This window comes from Solanum dulcamara, chromosome 8 (genome assembly GCF_947179165.1).
Source record: "Solanum dulcamara chromosome 8, daSolDulc1.2, whole genome shotgun sequence".
In the NCBI taxonomy this organism is placed as follows: Eukaryota; Viridiplantae; Streptophyta; class Magnoliopsida; order Solanales; family Solanaceae; genus Solanum; species Solanum dulcamara.
In genome coordinates this window covers 78,306,796-78,328,689 of record NC_077244.1, presented here as the reverse complement: position 1 = coordinate 78,328,689, position 21,894 = coordinate 78,306,796, and the positions used below count along the sequence as shown (strand labels likewise).

At 34.6% G+C, this 21,894-nt stretch overlaps 2 protein-coding genes and 1 pseudogene across 3 annotated transcripts; 1 reads left to right on the top strand and 2 right to left on the bottom strand.

The window, feature by feature from the left end:
- Positions 1-1,701: 1,701 nt before the first annotated feature.
- LOC129900609 (B3 domain-containing transcription factor ABI3-like) lies at positions 1,702-5,155 on the bottom strand. The gene is made up of 7 exons (XM_055975620.1): positions 5,073-5,155; positions 3,504-4,941; positions 2,741-2,833; positions 2,545-2,645; positions 2,365-2,411; positions 2,186-2,262; positions 1,702-2,085 (listed from the first exon to the last, which is right to left on the bottom strand). The coding sequence occupies exons 2-7, from the start codon at positions 4,911-4,913 to the stop codon at positions 1,954-1,956; spliced, it is 1,860 nt and encodes a 619-aa protein (XP_055831595.1). The 5' UTR covers positions 4,914-4,941; positions 5,073-5,155; the 3' UTR covers positions 1,702-1,953.
- A 3,923-nt stretch (positions 5,156-9,078) lies between these two features.
- Positions 9,079-13,404, top strand: LOC129901085 (B3 domain-containing transcription factor ABI3-like; annotated as a pseudogene).
- A 1,608-nt stretch (positions 13,405-15,012) lies between these two features.
- On the bottom strand, positions 15,013-21,482 carry LOC129901086 (probable pectate lyase 8). 2 transcript variants are annotated; one of them, XM_055976203.1, is made up of 8 exons: positions 21,215-21,482; positions 20,679-20,732; positions 20,433-20,507; positions 17,228-17,395; positions 16,648-17,119; positions 16,438-16,541; positions 15,622-15,760; positions 15,013-15,476 (listed from the first exon to the last, which is right to left on the bottom strand). In XM_055976203.1, the coding sequence occupies exons 1-8, from the start codon at positions 21,301-21,303 to the stop codon at positions 15,276-15,278; spliced, it is 1,302 nt and encodes a 433-aa protein (XP_055832178.1). In that variant the 5' UTR covers positions 21,304-21,482; the 3' UTR covers positions 15,013-15,275. The 2 variants fall into 2 exon arrangements, with proteins under 2 accessions (XP_055832178.1, XP_055832177.1); XM_055976202.1 differs by having other exon boundaries at positions 17,228-17,398; positions 21,215-21,480.
- Between the last annotated feature and the right edge of the window lie 412 nt (positions 21,483-21,894).

The following is a 21,894-nucleotide window of genomic DNA, read 5'->3' as shown; positions in this document are numbered from 1 at the left end:
TCAGATTCAAGTTCCACCCGCGCTTTGAACTCTTTGAAAATTGAAAAAACATCTGCCTTTCTCTTGATTGGATACACCCAACTTTTCCTGGAGTAATTGTCAATAAATGACACAAAATTTTTTGCTCCTCCTAGGGACTCCACCGGTGCTTGCCAGACATCAGAGTGAACCAGATCTAATATTTTTTTGCTTTTAACAGAGGAACTGCTAAACTTCATTCTATGTTGCTTACTAGTAACACAATGCTCACAAAAGGGTAGTGAAATTTTTTTGAGCCCAGAAGAAGACTCTGCTTAGCAAGAATCTTCAAACTTCATTCTGACATATGACCAAGTTTACGATGCCTTATCATTGTTGATTCTTCAAATGAAGTTGCTGACGCGGTTGATGCTTCTCCTTTTTGGTGTATTTCACCTTTAAGCACATATAGATTTTCAGCAAGTTTTTTTGCTTTCATCACTACAAACGCCCATTTTGATATTTTCATGATTACACCATGAGTCTTATATGAACATCCATTATTATATAATTGTCCAAAAAAATAATAGATTATTCCTCAAGTCTTTTACATATCGTACCTCCTGCATGGTGTGTACCGTGCTATTATACATCTTTATTTTGATGGATCCAATACTAATAACGTCCAAAGCATGATAGTCTCCCATGAACACTGATCCTCCTGCGATAGGTTTATATTGATGGAACCATTCCTCCGAGAAGTCATGTGCCATGTTGCTCCTATTTCCAAGATCCAGACATCAGTGAAACATTTTCTACCTTCATTATTTGATATTGCTTCACTATATAAAATATCACCATCATCCGAGGTACTTGCAACATTCCCTTGAGCATTTGATGACTCAGGGTGTTCACTCTTTTTCTTGAACCAACAATCTTTCTTGATGTGCCTTTCTTGCCACAGTTGTGACACTTGATATTCTTCTTACTTCTTGATTTAGATCTACCATGATTGTGACTCCCACTAGGGCCACATTCGATTGGTCTTCCTCTCACCATCGTCAAAGCTTCGCATAAAACAGACAGAATAACCTAGGGCTCTGATACCACTATTAGGGGAGGAAGCACCACAACTAAAGTTTGATATGATAATAAATAATGAAAATAAATTGAACACGAGAATTTTATGTGAAAACCCGCCAAACAGATCGAGGGGAAAAACCACAGGTAGAAGAATTTTACTATAATAATATGGGAGTACACTGCTCTCAAATACAACGAAAAAACAACTATAAATATTTCTCTCTTGTAAAAGGAATAACTCACTAAAGAGGACACTCAAGACTACAATATTTATCTTGATGTATAACTCTATTTGTGTTCTTACTCTTTTGGATTGTATTTTTGTGTTGGATTGTATTTTTGTGAGATGATCTAAATGAGTGCAAGACGCCCTCTATTTATAAAAAATAAAAAGACGTAAAATATGCGTTTTCTTCTTGAACGATGCATGTGCACCTCCCTTTTTGATTTTCTTGCAAAAACCTCAATCTGCGCAATTGAACGAAAATGGATATAGATATATTTATACGTTGAAGTGAAGATCCAGAACAAAAGTACTCTCATATGATAATCTGGAAAATAAGAGTACTAATTCTTTGCACCGTCGATGTATCTATCTTACGATAAGAATCGGGCATTTTGGCCATAGATAGTATAAATACTCTTTGCACCGTCAATGTATAATGTAACTTAAACTAGATTATAACTGATAGTCATTACATTGTCTAAACTTAGAGAACATACAACACGTTCAGATTACAAAAACAGACAGCCCAATCCACAAAACATCAAACATCCTGCATTTACGCACCGATTACAACTTACATATTTATCAACATTAGTCAGTGGCCCTGACAAAATCCAACGTCTATACATAGAAATCAGTTTACAATATCATACTCTGATATTAATTTGGGAACTTGTTGAGATTAATTATCTAACTGCTTGAGCAGCTGGAGATGAGCTAATAGCACCTGTAGATGGCAACTTACGAGGATTTTTCTTGGTTTGTTTTTTGCCCTCCGACTTTGGCCCATTCTGCCTCACTTTTACTCCTCGTATCAACTGATATAAACAATCGGACAATTTTAACTCAAATGATGTAACAATTACGCGCTAATAGTGATAACAAAACTCAAGCACAGTATTACAAGTATTGACTTACATATTTGCCACACTTCATGTCAGCATAAATTACAATGAAATCGCCTTCTTGAAGTCCATTAGCTTTACCAAAATCCCCTTCACGAATTGGGAAAAAAAAAAGACGCAATAAAAAATTACTTGCTACATCTTAATGAATTACACAAAGCAAAGCAAGAGCGGGGTCGATTGTATCCGAACCTGTGTTTTCAAGAAGGTACATCCTGCTTTTGTTATTTGGCCAAAATCTGAGAAACAGAACGCAAAAATCAACAGTTATAAATGGGAGATGAGTTAAAATTGAACAAAAGGAAAACAATTGAATCGAGCAATGTAATTATAAATAACTTGACAATGGATGATTATTTTGGGCCCATGTACCTATATTTCATGTTCCAAACACGAGAAGTTCCGATGTCTTCCACGGCAATTGAAATTCCATCTCTTGTTTCAAGATGTGGGAGATGACGTTCTGCTTCTTTCTGCTTATAAACAAATTGTTCAATAATCAACTTGGTTACATTTTAATTACCACATGAATATAGATCACCATTTATGACGATGTAAATTGAAGTACCTTTGGCAACACAATTCTTCCAAGATTGTTAACATCGCTTTGTTTCAGCACTTTTTGCAGGAGAAACTTGAGATTCTTCTCTGTTTTAAAAGCCTATTGAAGAACATTCAAGCGAAATTTGAATAACATTCACACAACATATATACACACATAAACGTAACAATATTTAATGTACTATTAAATTTGTCATTAGGAAAAGGATTCAACTCATATTCACAAGGGCGGACCTAGGATTTCTTGAACATGGTGCACCACTTAAAAAGGGGAAAAAAAGCATTAGATGGGGATTGATCCCTTTTCCTCGATGTAAATAACTAAGCTTTCCACCAAGTGCATCATTCAGCCTTATTGGAGCATCGGTGCCAACAACTAATATTAGATTAGTTGAAGAAAATATGTTACGTAAAATACCTAATTTTGCAAAAATATAGACGGTTTCATGTTCCCTATAATGAAGGTTATAAAATCGCCCTGCATATTCGCCATACGAGTGTGAAGGGTAATCTAAGAGCTTCTCACAAGGGATATTTTTTTTCCACATTTATATTCCTCGAGCTCACCTATAAACTTATTTCTCTTCAAGCAGTCGAATTCTCTCTTACTCGATTTCGTAAAGAATTTTACGAGTTAACCTGCCTTATTTTCTAAGTTGTTAATTCCATTATTCAATGGATGGCCTGTAGTTATATCTTAGATGATTAATCATTTACACTGTCAGTGTATAAAAGTTTAAACTCGAAAAGGATTTTGGGCCGAGACAAACCTGTTTTTTGTCTGCCGAACCTTGCTTCTGATGGTTCTGTGATTGCAGAGCCGTTCTCTCTGTTGGAAGTGGTAGTGATTGTGGAACGATGGCCATTGGTGGAGAAGGCCAACATACCCAATTTCCTGGATTGTTAGCTTGAGTCATTACACAATTATTAATCTCTCCACCCATCATTACACTTTGCTCATTAGTAATTTGTCTTTGATTCCGAGTTTGGTGTCGATAAAGATGTGGGCGTAGTCGTCTCTGCCTAGCCATTCTGTTCTTCCTAGCTTCTTTAGTAGCACAAGTGCCCAATCTTGGCAATCTCTCACCATTCCCATCGAAAAGTTGGTACGGATCATATTGAGTACTGAATAAAGTCTGATCAGCGATAGCAACATTATTAGTACCATCATTCTCGGGAAATTGATTGAATTGAGACGCAGTCGCCATTGTAAATTGCGATGGAGACCAGGACTGAGAAGTGTCCATAGGTTGATATTCTGCTGAAGCCGGTGAACTTGCACCTCCACTCATTGTTTGATTATAAGGAGGCGGAAATAAAGATCCGTTCGAATAAGGATCACCAATGTATCCCTGTATTGGCCCGGTCATTACAGGGGTCGAATCGGGGAAAGGGGGATTTGGAATCCACTGAGAGGGATAAAAGCAAGCATTTGGATCGAAGTTATAAGAGACAGAGTTTTGAAGAGTTTGTTGATTAATGGCTTCTGCTTCTCTCATTTGTTTCTTTTGCAATCTGTGTTGTTCAACCCAATCAAGAATGAGTCTCAACAACTGTTTTTTCCCTTCTTTAGTACTTCCCAATCGTCTCGAAGCGCTTTCAATTGTTGAACGTTTGAGCTTAATACTCCTCATGTCTTCAGCAGAAATGTAATCTTTGTTTTGCTTTAGCCATTCGAAAAACATAAGTGCAAGCTCACTATCTCCTTGAAAAATAGAAAGCCCCTGATCGTCTTCTTCTTGTGGTGGTTGTTGTGGTGGTTGTTGTTGTTGCTCTTGTGGATTTTCATTATGGAGAAAAGAAATCATAGGGTCAAGAAACTCATTAACATCGATATATCCAAGATTATCCATGACATTTAGACATTCTTGATCACCAATTGTATCGATTTTCTTGTCGAAATCATGTTCATCAGCATCAGATTTTAAAACAACCCCAGAAGATGGATCAGATTCAGTAGGAGGGGAATAAGAAGTTGATGATGAAGAAGACATGCATGGAAAATCTTGAAGAGAAGTAAAATCAGTAGAGAAATTTTCATTTAGCCAAATATCTGTATCATCCATAGGATCAAAATCAGTAGGATCCTGCTGCTGTGACGTTTGAATATCATCATCCACTGATGCCACCATATTAGTATTCTCATCTTCATTATTAGTACCATGTAACTCTCTTTCCATTTTTTTTGTTTCTACCAAGAACTCACCTCTGAAAAAATAGTAACAATTTTTCAGAAATTACTTAATTTACAGGCCTTTCGTTACTAACGAAGCTAGAACAACAACAAAAAAAAAAAAAAAAACTGAGAATAAATTTAAAGAAAAAGATGGGCAATGTACCTGATTAAGGAGATAAATGGTCTTTCTTATCTCTCTTCAAGTGGATTTTGCAACATAAAACATCTGAAGATTGGGAATTTATATATATCAAAAAAAAAAAAAACGGTAGTACCAAATCTGATGATGGCGACCCTTCTGGAATCTATATATATTTAAAATTAAAATGAAGCAAATTAGAAAGCACAACTTTCTTACAGGAAAGTAGAAGAAAATTTGTAGAAGGCAAAGGAAGTGAAGTGTGGGTAAAGAAGTATAGTTTACCAGACAAAAAAGAGTAGCAAACTTGTCGGATACAGAGAGGTTTTTGAACAGAAAAAACTTTGAAAGAGAGAAAGAGATAATTAACAGCGGTTAGTTTAATTTTTTTTTAAAAGAAAATTAAAAAAGAGATAAAGGAAAAAACCAGGAAGAGGAAAACTTGGTGCGGATAGTACCAAAAAATGGTTGCCGGATTATACGCCATACGTGAAGTCACCTGAATGGTGCAATGGAGCGGTCCATTAATTAAAAAAAAATGTTCCATTGATGAAACAGGCAGCTCAATTCTCTTACTAAACTTAAAGTATAATAAAAGGATTGGACCGACTGCGAATATGTAATGAGAAACGAAAAACATAAGCACCTCATTTCTCTTTGCTCTCCTCATACGACTTTGTCTCCATTAGTGGCTGTTACGGTGCACTTCTTCTGCTCTTTTTTTTTCCCTCTGTATCATACACGACTCACTACATGGATTTAAGAAATACGCGATAATATAATTCTTCATCCTTCGATATAAAAAAATTTAAAATACAAGAATAATAAATATTCGAGCTTACCACCGAAATCTAGACGCCATGGGATGTATCTTATCTTCTATTTTAAGCGCGATAAACGAGTACCCCGATCAAGCTCAAGTGAAAATTCAACGAATCAAAAATAGGACAAAGGGTTTTATAATATTTACTGAAGGTAAGGCTTCACTAGTGATATCCCTAGTTAAAGGGAGCGGTAACAATTCTATCAGGTCATGGGTTCGAGTTTTGAGTGTGAAGAGAAAAAATTTTAAAAACGCTTTTTTTAAAAAAGCTTTTTAATATGCGATTTAAATTTAATCGAGTTTTTAATATGAGCTCCAAGCATCAAATGAAAAACGTCAAAAAAAAAACAAACTACAAAGACCACTATTAATAGAGCTTTGAATTTGAATAATTTAAAGTTAAAATTATTAAAAATTATTTTGTGTGGATAATTTCTGTAAATATTTTACTATTACCATTAATTATTATCATCATCGGCGTTATTTATTAGCCATTATCATCAATCAATTCTATCATCACAATTATTATCGTAATTATTATTAGAAAAAATTACGCGATCTGACAAACCTTACTACTATATTACGCATTTAGGGTATAGTTTAAAAATAATTACAGTTTGCAGTAAACATAACTATCTATTTACGCGGTATGACAAATCTCGCTTACTAGATATATAAACATATATGTATATCTGTTACCATTATACAATTTTTCTGACAAATATACATATACAATTCGACAAATATACATATACAATTCGTCTCTCTCCTCCCTCTTTCGATCTCGCTCTCCTCTCTCCTCCCTCTTTCGATCTCGCTCTCCTCTCTCCTCCCTCTCTCGATCTCGCTCGCCTCTCTCCTCCTCTCTCTCACTCTTGCTTGCCAAATATACAAATACATATGCATACCAGTTACATATATACAATTTTTTTAAAAATATACATATACAATTCGACTCTCGCTCGCCTCTCTCCTACTCTCTCAATCTCGCTTGCTAGATATACAAATACATATATATACTAGTGTTTGTATATTTCGATATACAAATAATTTGTGGATATAGCGCTTGTATAATTCGCTATAGCTTTTATATAATTCACTACAATATTTGTATAATGATACATTTTACTTAAAAAGTTTATCATATCTGAAAACTCCCCTTATTATTATTGTCAATCATTGTGAGGCCTCGCTATATTTATTACTTTCATCGTTATAATTATATTTTAATAATTTTTAGCACTGTTGTCATCGCTATTAACTATTATCATCACTAAAGTATTAAAGAAGGAAGTGTGAGAAATTGCTAATAGTAAATTTTGGAGAGCAGAGGTCCATTGAAGAAGAATGGTAATGAAAATGATTATTTATTGATTAGAGTAAGTGTTTATTTGGCATAACTTATTTTAAGCAGATTATAAGGTGAAAATAATTTATAAGCAGCTTTAGATAAGCTAAGTCAAACAAATTAAATTATTTTTTTGAGCTTATTTTAAATGTAAAATGAATTTAAATTGATCAATCAAACATTAAAAAAATTGAAAACAACTTATAAGCGAATCCAAATGTACTCTAAGCATACTATTGTTTTGTTATCATATGATTCAGATAAATTTTTTCATGTCTAGCATGAATATGTTTTCTAAATATAAATGAATAGGGCTCAACACCTACTAAGATTGGTCAGAAGTGAAGAAACAGGTGTCTGCAAGAGAAGAAATGTGCCGTTTCCGCCCACGAATGCAGACAAAACTCCCTACGAGCGCACCAAAGAAAACAAGTCTTGTTTTACTTCAATTTTCACATTACAAAGTTTTCTCATTCTTTTCATGTTTAGCCATGATTTTATGAAAGAGAATTGAGCTGCTTCTGTTATCAATGGAGAACATAAAACCATTCTCATTTTTTGTCCTGTAAAAATTTATTATTAAATTGCTCCAAACTTACAAAGTATTATAAATAAATAAAATTAATTATGAATTTTATTAATTAATTATAAAAAAAATTCGTGGCTAATTTCAGCTTGTTTATGTTAGGATCAAGCGCTTACTGATAGCAAAGGCACAACTTTATTTCCTAAGTCCACCATGCAAGCGCCATGTTCAATCATGACTCCGATCAGTGCCACCCTAGCCCCTCATAGATCTTGCCATAGGCAGGATGTTGGCACTACCCAACAATCTCCCTCCCAACACCTACCTCATGCAGCATGTTGTTGCTCTTGGAAATCGAACCCATGACCTTGGTTCTGATACCACTTGTTAGGATCAAACGCTTAACATTATGCCAAAAATTATAACTGATAGTAAAGGTGCTTAACTAAGTCCACCATACATGCGTCATATTCGATTATAACTTCGATCCGAGCCACCCTAAGCCTATACCTAGCTCTTTGTGGGCCTTGCATAGATCGAATGTTGACATTACCCAACAGTTTAGCCGTGCAAAGTGAGCACCGCTGGATTGCACCATTCAGGTGAGTACATATGGCCTTCTTTAGTGGTGAAACAAAAAATACTCGCGCCAAGTTTTCCCTTTGGTGGTTTTCCTTTTCCGTTCTCTCTCTCTCTCTCATTTAAAACCTCTATATAATATCTTTACAAAAATCTTCGTATGTGCAAAAGAGTGTTGAAACAACTTCTCAGAAAAAACCATATTTGTTGTTGAAGTTTGGTAGTGTTTTTTGTCTGAATACATACTTTAGTACTTGTTAATATTCTTTAAAGATTCAATATGTGAGTGATATTCCTATTGGAAATCAATTTTTAGAATTTGTTTGATTCGATAGTAATATTATTCTACTTGTTACTATTAGTGAAGCTGGTGAAAAATCGTGATTTTACTGTCTTGAGCAAGTAGTTAAATATTCTGTGTTACTACTGTTTGTTAATTTATTCTTCAGCAAGTAGGTAAATATTCTGTGTTACTACTGTTTGTTAATTTATTTTTGAGTAAGTAGGTTTCACGTAAATATTTTGTGTTACTACTGTTTGTTAATTTGTTCTTTATCTCTGTTATTTGCACCAGAACCAAGTGAGGAACCTGGTTCTCTGATCTGTGGTGATTCATATAGGTCATCAGTTTGATGTATAATTTTATCATGCAAAGACTTAATAGAGAAATAATCAAAAAGACCCTTTTTCTCCTTTTTTAACATTTGTCCATTTTTTTGCTAGCTAGTAACAAGTTGCCAAGTCAAAATCAAGAATGAAAAGGGAGTTAAATGAGGTTTGTTATGGTGGCAATAATGAAGATGTGAATGGATTTGAGAATATTAAAATGGTGTCATCAGTGGGTAATGACATTCAGCCTACTAATTTTGATCCTATGGATGATACAGATATTTGGCTTAATGGAAATTACTCTACTGATTTTACTTTTCTTCAAGATTTTCCATGCATGTCTTCTTCATCATCAACTTCCAGTTCCCTTCCTAATGATCAATCTGATCCATCTTCTAATTGGCCTGTTGTAAAATCTGATGCTGATGAACAAGATTTCGACAAGAAAATCGACACAATTAGCGACCAAGAATGTCTAAATGTGATGGATTTAATCGATGGGGATAATGAATTTCTTGACCCTATGATTTCTTTTTTCCAAAGTGGAGAAAATCAACAAGAAAAAGAAGAAGCAAATGATCAGGAGGTGTCTATTTTTCAAGTAGATGGTGAGCTTGCACTTATGTTCTTGGAATGGCTAAAGCAAAACAGAAACTACATTTCTGCTGAAGACATGAGGAGTATTAAGCTCAAGCGTTCGACAATTGAAAGCGCGTCGAAACGATTGGGAAGTACTAAAGAAGGGAAAAAACAGTTGTTGAGACTCATTCTTGATTGGGTTGAACAACATAGATTGCAAAAACACCAATGAGAGAAGAACAGAGTCTTCAAAACTCTGCCCCTTTTAGCTTAAATCCAAATGGTTGTTTTTGTAATGCCCCTTTCCCCGATTCGACCCCTGTAATGACAGGGGCAATACAGGGGTACATTGGTGATCCGTATTCTAACGGATCTTTATTCGCGCCTCTTTTTAACGAAACAATGAGGAGAAGTGCAAGTTCATCAGCTTCAGCAGAATATCAACCCATGGATACTTCTCAGTCCTGGTCTCCGTCGCAATACAATCAATTTCCTGATAATGATAATATGAATGTTGGTGCTACTGATGTAATTGATCAGCCTCAATGTTTATTCAGTACTCAATATGATCCGTACCAACTTTTCTATGGGAATGGTGAGAGATTGGCAAGGTTTGGCTCTTGTGCTACTAAAGAGTCTAGGAAGAACAGAATGGCTAGGCAGAGACGAGTACCGTTGCGTCATTATCGATATTAGATTCGGAATCAAAGATAAATTACTAATGAGAAAAGTGTAATGATGAGTGGAAAGATTAATAATTGTGCTATGTCTCAAGCTAACAATCCAGGAAATTGGGTATATTGGCCTTCTGCTGCTGCTCTACCAAACGTCAAGGTTCCGCAAGCACTTCCTATGGAGAGGCAAGCCCTGCAATCACAGAAACATGGTTTGGCAGACAAAAGACAGGTTGGTTTCATTTGTTTCAGCCCAAAATCTTTTTCGAGTTTAAACTTATATACACAAACAGTAACTTGGCAGAAAATGAGGAGGGAACAAGGTGAGAGTTTAGGTAATCGGTTTAACCAACTGGGCTATTAAGATCTCCCTTCACGTACTGTGTATATAAATGACAAATCCTTTTCCTACTGTAATCACCCATTATAGTATTTATAAAGATCATTAATATATATGTGTTAACGCTTCAAATTTTGTGTGGATTTTCTTCGATAGGCTTGCAAAACAGAGAGGAATCTCAAATTTCTCCTTCAAAAAGTGCTGAAGCAAAGTGATGTTGGCAATCTAGGAAGAATTGTGTTACCAAAGGTACTTTTGTCGTCATATGAATGATTAGGTGAATTATTGAAAATATCGTTTATAGGTAGAAAGAAGCAGAAAGTCATCTCCCACAACTTGAAACAAGAGATGAATTTTCAATTGCCATGGAAGACATTGGAACTTCTCGTATTTGGAACATGAAATATAGGTACGCTGACTCAAAATAATCATGCATGGTCAAGCTATCTTTTATTACATTTTCTCGATTCAATTGTTTCCCTTTAATTTATTGTCATCTTGCTTTTAAAATTATTAGTTTTTGTTGAGTTTTGGTTAAGGTGTAAAAGGGCAATCGAGGGAAAAGAAATGGAGGGAAATGATTTTTTTTTGGAAAAGGTTCCTTTCTCCAAAGGAAGAGGAAGATTATCGTTGCTCAGCTTCGGATTCGTTTAAATGATTTGATTTATTTCTGCATTATTTTTTCAAAGGATAAATACTTGAAACAGTATTTTCCAAACAGACACTTTCTAAAATAGGCATTTTCGCACCTATTGAGTCTCCAACTCATATAAATTTAAGGGAAAAAACTCAAATATGTCATTGAACTTTGAAAAAAGGCTTATTTATGTCATTCGTTAAAAGTTTGGCTCATCTATGTCATTGACGTTTGAGAAAAGGCTCATCTATGCCATTAATTTTTAACTCCGGTTTTGCAAAACCACTCAAACAACTTTTAACACTTTTCTATTGAAGTTTTGAATCAAATGTACTCTTTTTGCTTCTTCTTCTTCAAGAACACCAAGAATACATGAAGAACACCATGAACTCCACATTTCCAACTTATTCAATTTTTCACGAAATTACCTCAAATTTCAATAGTAGCATCCTTCCGAGCTAGATATCAAAATTCAATATCTTTTAAACTCGAATTCAACCTAACCAAACAAGACACACTTAAAATTTCTTCAAAGTTTTAACCTTTTTTAATGATAGAATTTTTTCCACGACTCGAAATTACTTGAAATTTTGAACATAGACATAATGAACTTTAACATATTATTTTTTAAAGACTTCGTCTCAGTTTTTTTACACCGGAAACTCTCACTGCATAACTGCAAATATCTACATCATTTTTCAGAGGAAAACGCAAGTATCTAGTGTCTGGTTTCCCGATATTCCCCATGGAGTGGATTGCTAAGTGCTGAGCCTGTCCGCTTGCTTGTCTTTTATTATTTTGTCATTCACAAAAGAGACATTTAGTGGCAATAAATTTTTCTTTTTAGCTGCAATATTTATTGCCACAAAAAAATTTAGCAGCATTTGAGTTAATGTCATTTCATCCAGAGTCACTAAAGACTTTAGCGGCATTATATAGAGTGTTAGTTATATAGAGTGTGGGTTATAAATACCCATATTATTATTGTTGCAAAATATTAAATAGCAACAATTATATTATTTCCGTTAAATAATTGCTACAAAATCCTTTATTTGTTGTAGTGATTTTAGTTGGCTGGAGTTTTGTAATTTGCATTAACGCTATTACATAAATATTTTTTCATTTTATCTTGAGAGGAAGTAACCCAAATACCTTGTCAACAGTGAAGGGGTTAAAATTCCTGCAGCGCACACAAGTAAATTGTGGGCTCTGAATAATTGTTTGCTTTTCTACATTTCTGTTTAAATATTTTTCTGCTTTTTAGTCATAAAAATAAAAACTGTTTTACTCAGTTACTACTAATTTGAACAGTACCGTTGATAACAATTTTTGTGTTTTGTTTCCAGATTTTGGCCAAATAACAAAAGCAGGATGTACCTTCTTGAGAACACAGGTGTGGACTCAATCTTGCTTTAAATAATTCATTAAAACCGATTCTTGAAGGTGATTTTGATCTAGCTAATGGACTTCAAGAAGGTGATTTCATTGTAATATACGCCGACATAAAGTGTAGCAAATATGTAAGTCCATATTTATATTAGGCATAATACATAAATATGACATTTAACTTGGCTTCAGCTAGTAACTATGATCTCTAACTTTATTAATGAACAAGTAGGCACTTTAACTATCAAAAACTTGAACAAATAGACACATTCATCCTACGTAGCATCCTACATGGCAATTTTGTGTCCTATGTGGCATCGTACGTGTATTGTGCCACGTAGAACATGTGTGACTATTTGTTCAATTTTATACAAGTTTAACACTAAAACAAAAACAACTTTTAGCTGCAATAAATATGCACATTAATAAAAAGTGCTAAAACTTTTACTAGCATTAGTTAATTGCCATTAAATCCTTTAGTGACATTTACAAAGAGTGTTAATTGTCTCTAAAAAGATATTTTTAGTGGCAATTAAGCTATTGCCGTTAATTAATTGCCGCTAAAGATCATTTTTGGTGTAGTGTAAGTGTCTACTTATGCACACCCAAAATTTGAGGGTATAAATATGAAATGAGGCCAAATTAAATGGCATATTTATTAGTATGTCTTTATATTATAGCGTGTAATTATCTTTGTCATTTGAGTTAAAATTGTTGAAATATACATAACAGCTGATACGAGGAGTAAAAGTATGGCCGAATGGAGCAAAATCAGACGGCATGCATCCAGCGAAGAAAATAGTTCGTAAAACAGCTGATGTTGCATCATCTCCATTTGCACAAGCTGTTAGATAGTCCAGCAAACGAGAAATTAATCTCAAACAAGTGAGTTGCTGTCATCTTTTTTTAAAAAAAAAAAAAACAAATCAGTACTACATTTTGTTAACTAGAATTCTCTGTAGATGACCCTGACTCATGAAAACGGCATGTTTAAGGGGTTCGTAATTGTTAGAAAGGCTACTGTCTAATGTAGATATATATATATATTATATATGTAAGTTGTAATCGGAATGTGTCGTATGCTTTCCATGCTTAGCAATGTAATGACTACCGTCGTTTGTAACTTAGTTTAAGTTGATATGCATTGACCGTGCAAAGAACTTTCATGCTATCAGCAGCGTTTGACCAATTATTGTAGCAACTTAGTACTCTTTTTATATTACAACATCAGGCTTGATAGAGTGAAATCTTTTTTACACTGTCAGTACACGAAATATCAGCTCTTTGTAGTTGAACAGTGTATGTTGACGACTTTTACCAACCATTGTTGGAGTCGTTAGATATTATCTGCAGGAACAAGATTTGATGGAGGGCAATTTATGCCAAAAACATCAATAGCCCATCATACTTGGCTCAAAATTTCATTTTGACATCTTATTTCAGCTTTAGCTAGTACCTATGAATATACGTGTCAAATGAGCGTGTTATTTGGGCTGAAAGGGGGCTAAAAACAGTCAAAATTCAACCCGCCCAATTATTATCAAGTTTTAATTGCTTTATTTGTTGTTTTAGAACTTTTTATGGGTATATATAACACATTAAATTAAAAAAAAAATCCTTTTGAAAATATTTTGACAAGATTTCTCATGGATTAATTTTGGCTCGTTATCAACTCAAATTTTGATGGGCTGAAATGGACTGATTAAAGATCACAAGATTAAAGAACATTTTGGTACATTTTACCTAGAGTCTTCTTTGTTTTTTAAACTCTGTGTTAAGTCAAAACCGGACAAACAAATTTGGTTTTCCTTTACCTTTCATTATATTGGATTGGATTAATGAGGTGCAAATTCTCCTCAACACGGTTAAATTACAAAACCCAGCAACTTAAACAAGGACAGTGAATCGAAAGATTGTAATTACCATCAGAATCAGTAAACATGAAGAAAATAGGAGGGAAGAAGGACTAGACATATGTAAATTTGAAGCAGAATTCATAGTAGGTACATATATATTATTAGGATAACGATTACAACAATATCTTGAAGCTGAATTTCTATTACAGGAAAGCAACCTAAAAATTGACTTGCATATCTTTTGTCCTCCTTTATTTTAACAATCTTTCCGATACCATTCATATCTGAATTGACCATATGGAGAGGAGAGGAAAATGTATGCATTATCTGGATTCCTCTGAGATATAATTTTGGTGAACAAGATTCTTAAACTGATGAAATGGTATGTAGGATATGGACAAGAAAAAGAAGACATCATCTCAGAAACTTCTCCAGAGACACTCGAATTATATCTCTAGTGCAGTCGGGGGAGGTTGAGCACAGGGTATACATTAAGACAAGTGGAATGGATAAACAGGTGCCAAATCAATGTAGTGTTCTAAGAACCTTATGTTCAAGAGCAGAGGCGGATTCAAGATTGTGCGATCTTTGAAATATGAGTTCAGAATTTAATATTTATATGATATTTTAGGATTTCTCACATATATATTAAGGTTTTAAGATGAAAATGGTGGGTTAAATCAAACCCATCCTTAATACTATATGTCCGCCCCTGCTCAAGAGGTGATTAGGGGTGGACACAAACTAAGAGAAGAAAGACAATCAGAGAAAATTGGCTAGATTGTTGAACTCACTGGACAGGTAAAGATGATCTGATGGTGTGGTTTGTGATCACTAGATGTGTCGATGTGCTTGACATCAACATTAGTGTCAAGAAAGTGCACCAGCATTTGAGGTTATCATTCCGACCATGGAAGAGGACTTAGCAGCTAAACTTGAGGCTCTTGCATAGCTGCCTGGAGCAGCAAGTCCGGATGCAGTAAAGTATGCTCCATTCAACATAAGGTCTCCCACCGATCTCCAGTTCCAGTGTCTCCATGATCCTTCCCATGGTTCCACTCTTTTTGTCACCTGTTGCCCCAATTTCATAAAATTTCAATAATTTGTTAAGGTTAGCTTGATCTTCCTTACTTGTACTGTGTTATGCCGTGCCCAAGTGGTTTATTTACAAACAAACAAAAAAAATCAGTCCAAGTATGCTTAGTTTTGAACTAACCTCTTTGGCAAAAGGGTTCACTGGGGCAAGGTATCTGTTGCCCTGGCTGTTAATTGTAGGAGCAGCACTGCCACCAATGGCATACATCTCCCAGTGCGTGTAGTCATTGTTCACTACATGGAAATAACCATGCCTGCATCTGCATATTAATTATGTCGTACAGTTGTTAGTCCAAGACGACATGGCAAAGATCAGTACAACAACAACAATTGTGCCTCAATTCCAAGCAAGGTGAAGTTGGCAATATGAATTATCACCATCTATGTCACTGTATGTAAGCATATCTGTTGAAGAGTCTCCATCAGATGAAAAAGGGATGGTGGTATCCTTATGTGGCATCCTTACGTGGCTTTGAAAAATCCTCCCCTCATGAGCTACTTTTGGGATAAAGTTAGATTAAGATCAATTTATTTACATGAAAAGGGGATGGGTGGTATCTTTATATGATCTTGGACAATGCTCTCATGAGCTAGTTTCGGGGATAAAGTTAGGCCAAAATCAAATTTTTTACATGGTTCATCCCAATTATTGTTTACCAATGTTGGACTCCATATTAAGCTGTCCATGCTCCATATGTTCAATCTTTGTGTGTGAGGTGGGGTATTGAAGAGTCTCACATTGGATGAAAGAGGAATGAATGGTCTTCTAATATGGCCTTGACAATCCTACCCTCATCAGTTAACTTTTGGGGTTGAAGTAGGCTTAAAATCCATTTGGTTAAAATATCTGAGTCTAATGTTATGGCAAAGATCAGTGATTAATTACTAAATTAGATGAACTGGGGAAAAAATCTATTCAATATTTTCACATTGATACCTTGGCATTCTCTGGATGAGGCCCTCACCAAAATGGTTGAAGGCAATAGTCACCTGCATAACCTTATCTCTTACATAGGAGTCGCTGTGCCCCAATAAAATCACCTGCACATAAGTTGTATTAATGAATAATTAGTCTTTTAACTAAAGTGTCACACACTAGAATTGATCAGAAGTGTCACTTATTTAGAAGGCTTAGTTTAAAATTGACCTCATTGTGATGGGTGAAGTAATTGTTTGAAATGGTAATTGCAGTTGAACCCATGATAGCATCAACGAGACCATCAGCACAATTAGAAAGAGAGTTGTGATCGATCCAAATATGACTCGAACCAAAAATGGAAATGGCATCACCATCAGCCATAGTCCTCCAACCATAGTGTGATGGTGAGCTTCTAACCATGGCATTACCAGTTGGTTTACACTCATGAATATGGAGACCGTGAATGATAATATTAGTAACAAATTGGATAGTTATACAAGCCCCATACGCGATATGCACGTTCACACCACGAGCATCGATTGTCTTGAAACTGTTCATGATCAGTTCTTGCTTAAGGGTGATGAGCATATTACGTTTAAACACTATCCACAATGGTTCATCTTGAATTACAGCATGACGAAGTGTTCCAGGTCGGGGATTTACTGGGTCGTCATCACCTGCATCAGTCACAACATAAAACCTGCGGAGGTGGATTCAGAATTTTTTAATTTTATTTTAATTAGTAATAAATATGAATGAAAGTAATAGATTCTTGTTGAACTCGCTCTAAATTAGCCTCTGAATCTACCTGCCATCTCGGCCACCAATGGCATTGCGTCCAAAGCCGATTGAACAGTCAGCTAAGCGTCTGCGATTACGTTGCCAATGGCGATCGCATCGCCAACAATCATCAATAGGATTTCCCGTTGTACATGAGAAGTAACCCAGTTTCCTCCTCTCTGTGCTATTCCTAATGCTGCTGTACAACAATATTATGCAAGACTAATCAACTCAACAGGACAATTTACTGCATTAAATATTGTTCAAATAGTTATTGTTTCAGGATACGGATTTGGGAGACTACCAGAACGCAATAGCTTTGCCCCAAAGCATGTACATATATGTTAAGGAATTAATTAAATTTTGTATGAAAATTAAATTTATAATCTAATTATTAACACTTGAGAAGTATAGAACTTCTCTCCAACTGCTTCATGTCTGATTCAAATTGATTACTTTAATTTCAAGTGTTCAATTTTGTCGATCAATATTTCACCGGCAGTGTAAAAATTGATCAAGTGTAAGATATTTTGATTCATTGAATTTTATTCCAAATTATATGTAATAGAAACAAACAAGATCTCACATGTGACTACTTTGATGTATATAGGATATAATAAGAATTATGGAGCGAGCAAGTTGACCCACTCAAAAAATGTCTAGTTAATTAATGTAATGTGATAAATAAACAGTTGATAAAAGGAATACGGTCAATACGGAAATAGTACTTTTTTTCCTTCATTCCATGTAGTAATAATAAAAATATCTATAATAAATGCACATGCAAAGGTGGGGGAGATAAATGCATGATGTGTCGGTAGAAGAAACTATTTATTGATTAGCCAAAAGTCATTTAATATATGGTGATGGGCTTTGTCAGTATAGCCAGCTGCTGCAACCCTGATTTTGGAGCCCAGATCTCATCTCTTCTTACTGCTCTACTAACTTCTTCGGCCATTTGCCAGGCTGGGACAGGGGATAAAGACAGAGTGATCGAAAATGTTATGTGGCCTACGACAAGTGGGGATATAAATTGGCCAAGTACGTGGCTCCTCTTATGGATATATATGTTTCCAAGAGATTGTATGCTATATACAATATAAAGGACAGTTCAGTATGTGAAGTATTTCGCATTCAAGTAGGACCCTAAAACTCTAGAAAAATGTCATATAAGTGGTTGATACTATGATTCAAATCAATGATCTATAGGTCATATAAAGATAATTGTATCATTGCTTCAAAATAAATCATACTCCCTTTGATATTCTCTAAACTATAACAAACGGTAATTATATTTCAATCTCACATAAATAGAAATCGACTATAGTCAAGACTCTCTGTATTAACAAGAAAAATTGGTTCCAAACTTTTTTGACTATTATAATGAAATATTGTTATAGTTTTTTTTGATTTTTCACCTGGTGTCCAAGAAATATATTGTTATAAATGATAATTGTTATAGGAAGATCTAACTGTATATGGATTCTCATTGACATTATTACTCTGTCTAAATCCGTCTCACACTAACATTATATAATTAAGTTTTAAGCACTAGAAATTCGCTACATAATAGCAAAATATCTCAAAAACCTAAATTCGTTCTATAGAACAAACATTATAATGTGCTCCTACATGTAAAGCCACCTTCAGCCTCTACGACAAACATGAATACACATGAATGAAAAAGACTCGAGATAGTTAATAATGTGCGTGCGCCGTGCGGTGAGCAAATCTCCCAACAGGATCATGTGAAGACCAGTGGATTAGGGGAACGGAATGTAACTTATAAGTTACAACTTATTCTAGCAGGCCTTTCTAATCATAATGATGAACACTAATCCAAAAAGGTACTTGGGATTTTGGACCAATATATTGTTTACAACATTATCATATACCAGATTAGATGTCTGATAAAAGAAATAGACCTTTAAGTCTAATTTAACCACAAAAAATAATTCATGTGATAAAAAATTTCCAAATCATCTCATTCTTTAAAGAGCTGATGTGGGACTCTAAATCCCTTCCCGGATGATATGCATGGGGCTAAACATTGTAAATCAAAAATTGATACGGATTAGAGAAATAAACATTAACTCAACTCCAAACTATACTCACGATATAAAAATTGTCTAAAATTATATTAAAAAATCATCTCAGGAACTCAAAGTACTCAACAATGTCTATACTCGAGTTTACATCACATAATAATAACTCCTCCGACATGAGCCCTAGTCGTCAGGGACAAATTCACAGGATTGGTCATGAGTTTGATTTAAAAATGGTTAATTAATGGCACTTATAAAAGCTGTCATAGCTAGAGAGCCTGTGGCATTGCATGTGCAATATGTCTCATAGGCAGTCTCATGATAATCAGAGTAACTTCGTTTGACTGTCAGCAAGAGATGAATTTGGAAAGGGAATCGCAGAAGAACAGAAGCACAGGGAATTGTATGGGAACGGTTCGGTAGGTGGGATATTAAAGAGAACTGCGGCATTGCTTTTAATTTTGTGGGTGATGTGTAGATCTTGTGAGTGTTTTATCACTTATCAGAAATTTTGGATAAACTTAAAAACGACTTCTTCTTTTTTAACATGGAGTGTTTTCCTCTTTAATAGATTTCACATATCCTGAATTTGATTTATTTGAGTTAATAGATTTCAAATAGTAAATAATTAGACTAAAAAAAAACTCATTTGGTTGATTAAGAGTTGGATTTGTTATCATATCCCAACAATTTAGCTAGAGGGAGTATATATGTGCTAAAAGAATTTTACTTTTATTTACGAAACTCCTTTACTGACATAGCACCGTCACTGAGTGTGGGATACCATTTGTCTCTCTATTCACGCTATATATAGTTGGAATATTTTTTTTTCTAAAATACTTTAAGTTGGTACTTGGTTTTACAAAAGAGTATTACTGGAGTAAATATTCGACCCCCATTAATTTATAAATAACTAAATAAAGCCTCTTAATGGAGTAAATCATTTACTGAAAACACGTGAAAGGTAGTTGTGATATGAGGAATAATTTTATATTAATTAAATACCAAGGACTAGTTTGATTGGAAACAAGTTATTTCAAAGTAGGATTAATTATTCTAAAATTATTACTTCACTTTTAAGGTGGATAAAATTAAATCTCGAAATAAGTTATCACGTAAATTCATTCTAAAATTAATTCGTGAATAGTAACATTTCTATATGTGATAGCGAAACCAGAATTAACTCACATATCCACCATGGAAGCAATGGCTTCTGGATCATCTACAGCATGTTCATGCCTAAGTTCATCGTTTTCACTTAACCTGCAAAACTTAAATCATGTAAAATTAAGAAGAAAAATAAAAATTCGATGGCAATGAAGTAGATATTTCTAGATCCGATCAATGGAAATCTTCTCTGATTCAATTGCAAAGTTAGTACATTACTCAAAGAAGTGATCATAGCGATAATGCGGAAAATACAATGAAGTTAACCTGTTCGCCATAGTCGAGTTACTTAAACTCTGAAATAGCTCTGCCTCTTCAATACTGATCACAACAAAAAAAAAATCCAATGAATAAAACAGAGTAAAAGTAGCTCCATCGTCGAATCGAGAAACAGAAACAGATTCGATATGAATGGAGAATTTACAGAAAAATCTGGAGTTGAACTAACTCCAGCACAGCTCAAATGTCAAAGTTAACCAAGAGGAATAGAACTATTTAAATTCCATAGTCGAAAAAACCAGAATCAGCGATGGTAACAATGGCGTAAATTCCAGAAAATCTGGTGTTGAATTATCCTTATCGAAGCTCAAATGCCAAAATTAACCAAGAGCGAATTCATGAAGTGAGAAATAGAACTTAACATTTAAATCCAATTAATCGGAATGATAAGAATGGTGCAAATCACAGAAAATCCGAAATCATAGTAAACTAGATCCCTGATCAAGCAAGGGACTAATAGAACTAACTTGCTTTCACATTGTAGAAAAATTAGCCACCGGAACAGTGAAGAAGGCCTTAATTACCTGTTATCGGCAGAAGAATTGATGAATAGTATGATCACAATTAGCAATTGAAGAAAACACAAACATGATAATCTCATAGCAGCTGCCATGGCGAAGTATCTCTAGAATTCGCCCGATTTTCTCACTGTTTTGGCAAAACAGAATGTGGCTAATTTTATTACGAAATGAATGAATGTGGAGCCAAATGAGTCAGAGAAAAAGCTTTAATGGAAGAAACGTTTTATAGGGCTGCAAGTGAGAGACAAAGGTACCATTCATTAGTTGTCCAACTTTTGAAATTGTTCATTATTGGAAAGATAGGCTAATTAAACTCAACTTTATAAATATTTACATTTCCATAAATTAGTAGTTAATTTAACTATTTAAGTTAAGTTATATCCATTTGAGTGTGCCGTCGCCCGTCAATAGCATCTGTCTTTTTAAAGGTTTAATCACAAGAATATTTGTTTAAACCTTTTATATCTTCTATAAACGTCTCACCTAATTAACGTTCAAATACAGAAGAAGAACGAAACGAAGTGAGAGGCCGAGGGGCAGGGAAAAGAGTCGATGGAGGCTTCCTACCAGCACTAGAGTGGGATAAGTAAACCTTGCCTTAGGTCAATCCCTTCCCCTACTCGGGCAAGCAACAGACCTTTTTTAACAACCTCTTATGATTGATTCACTTCCTCCAGCATTGG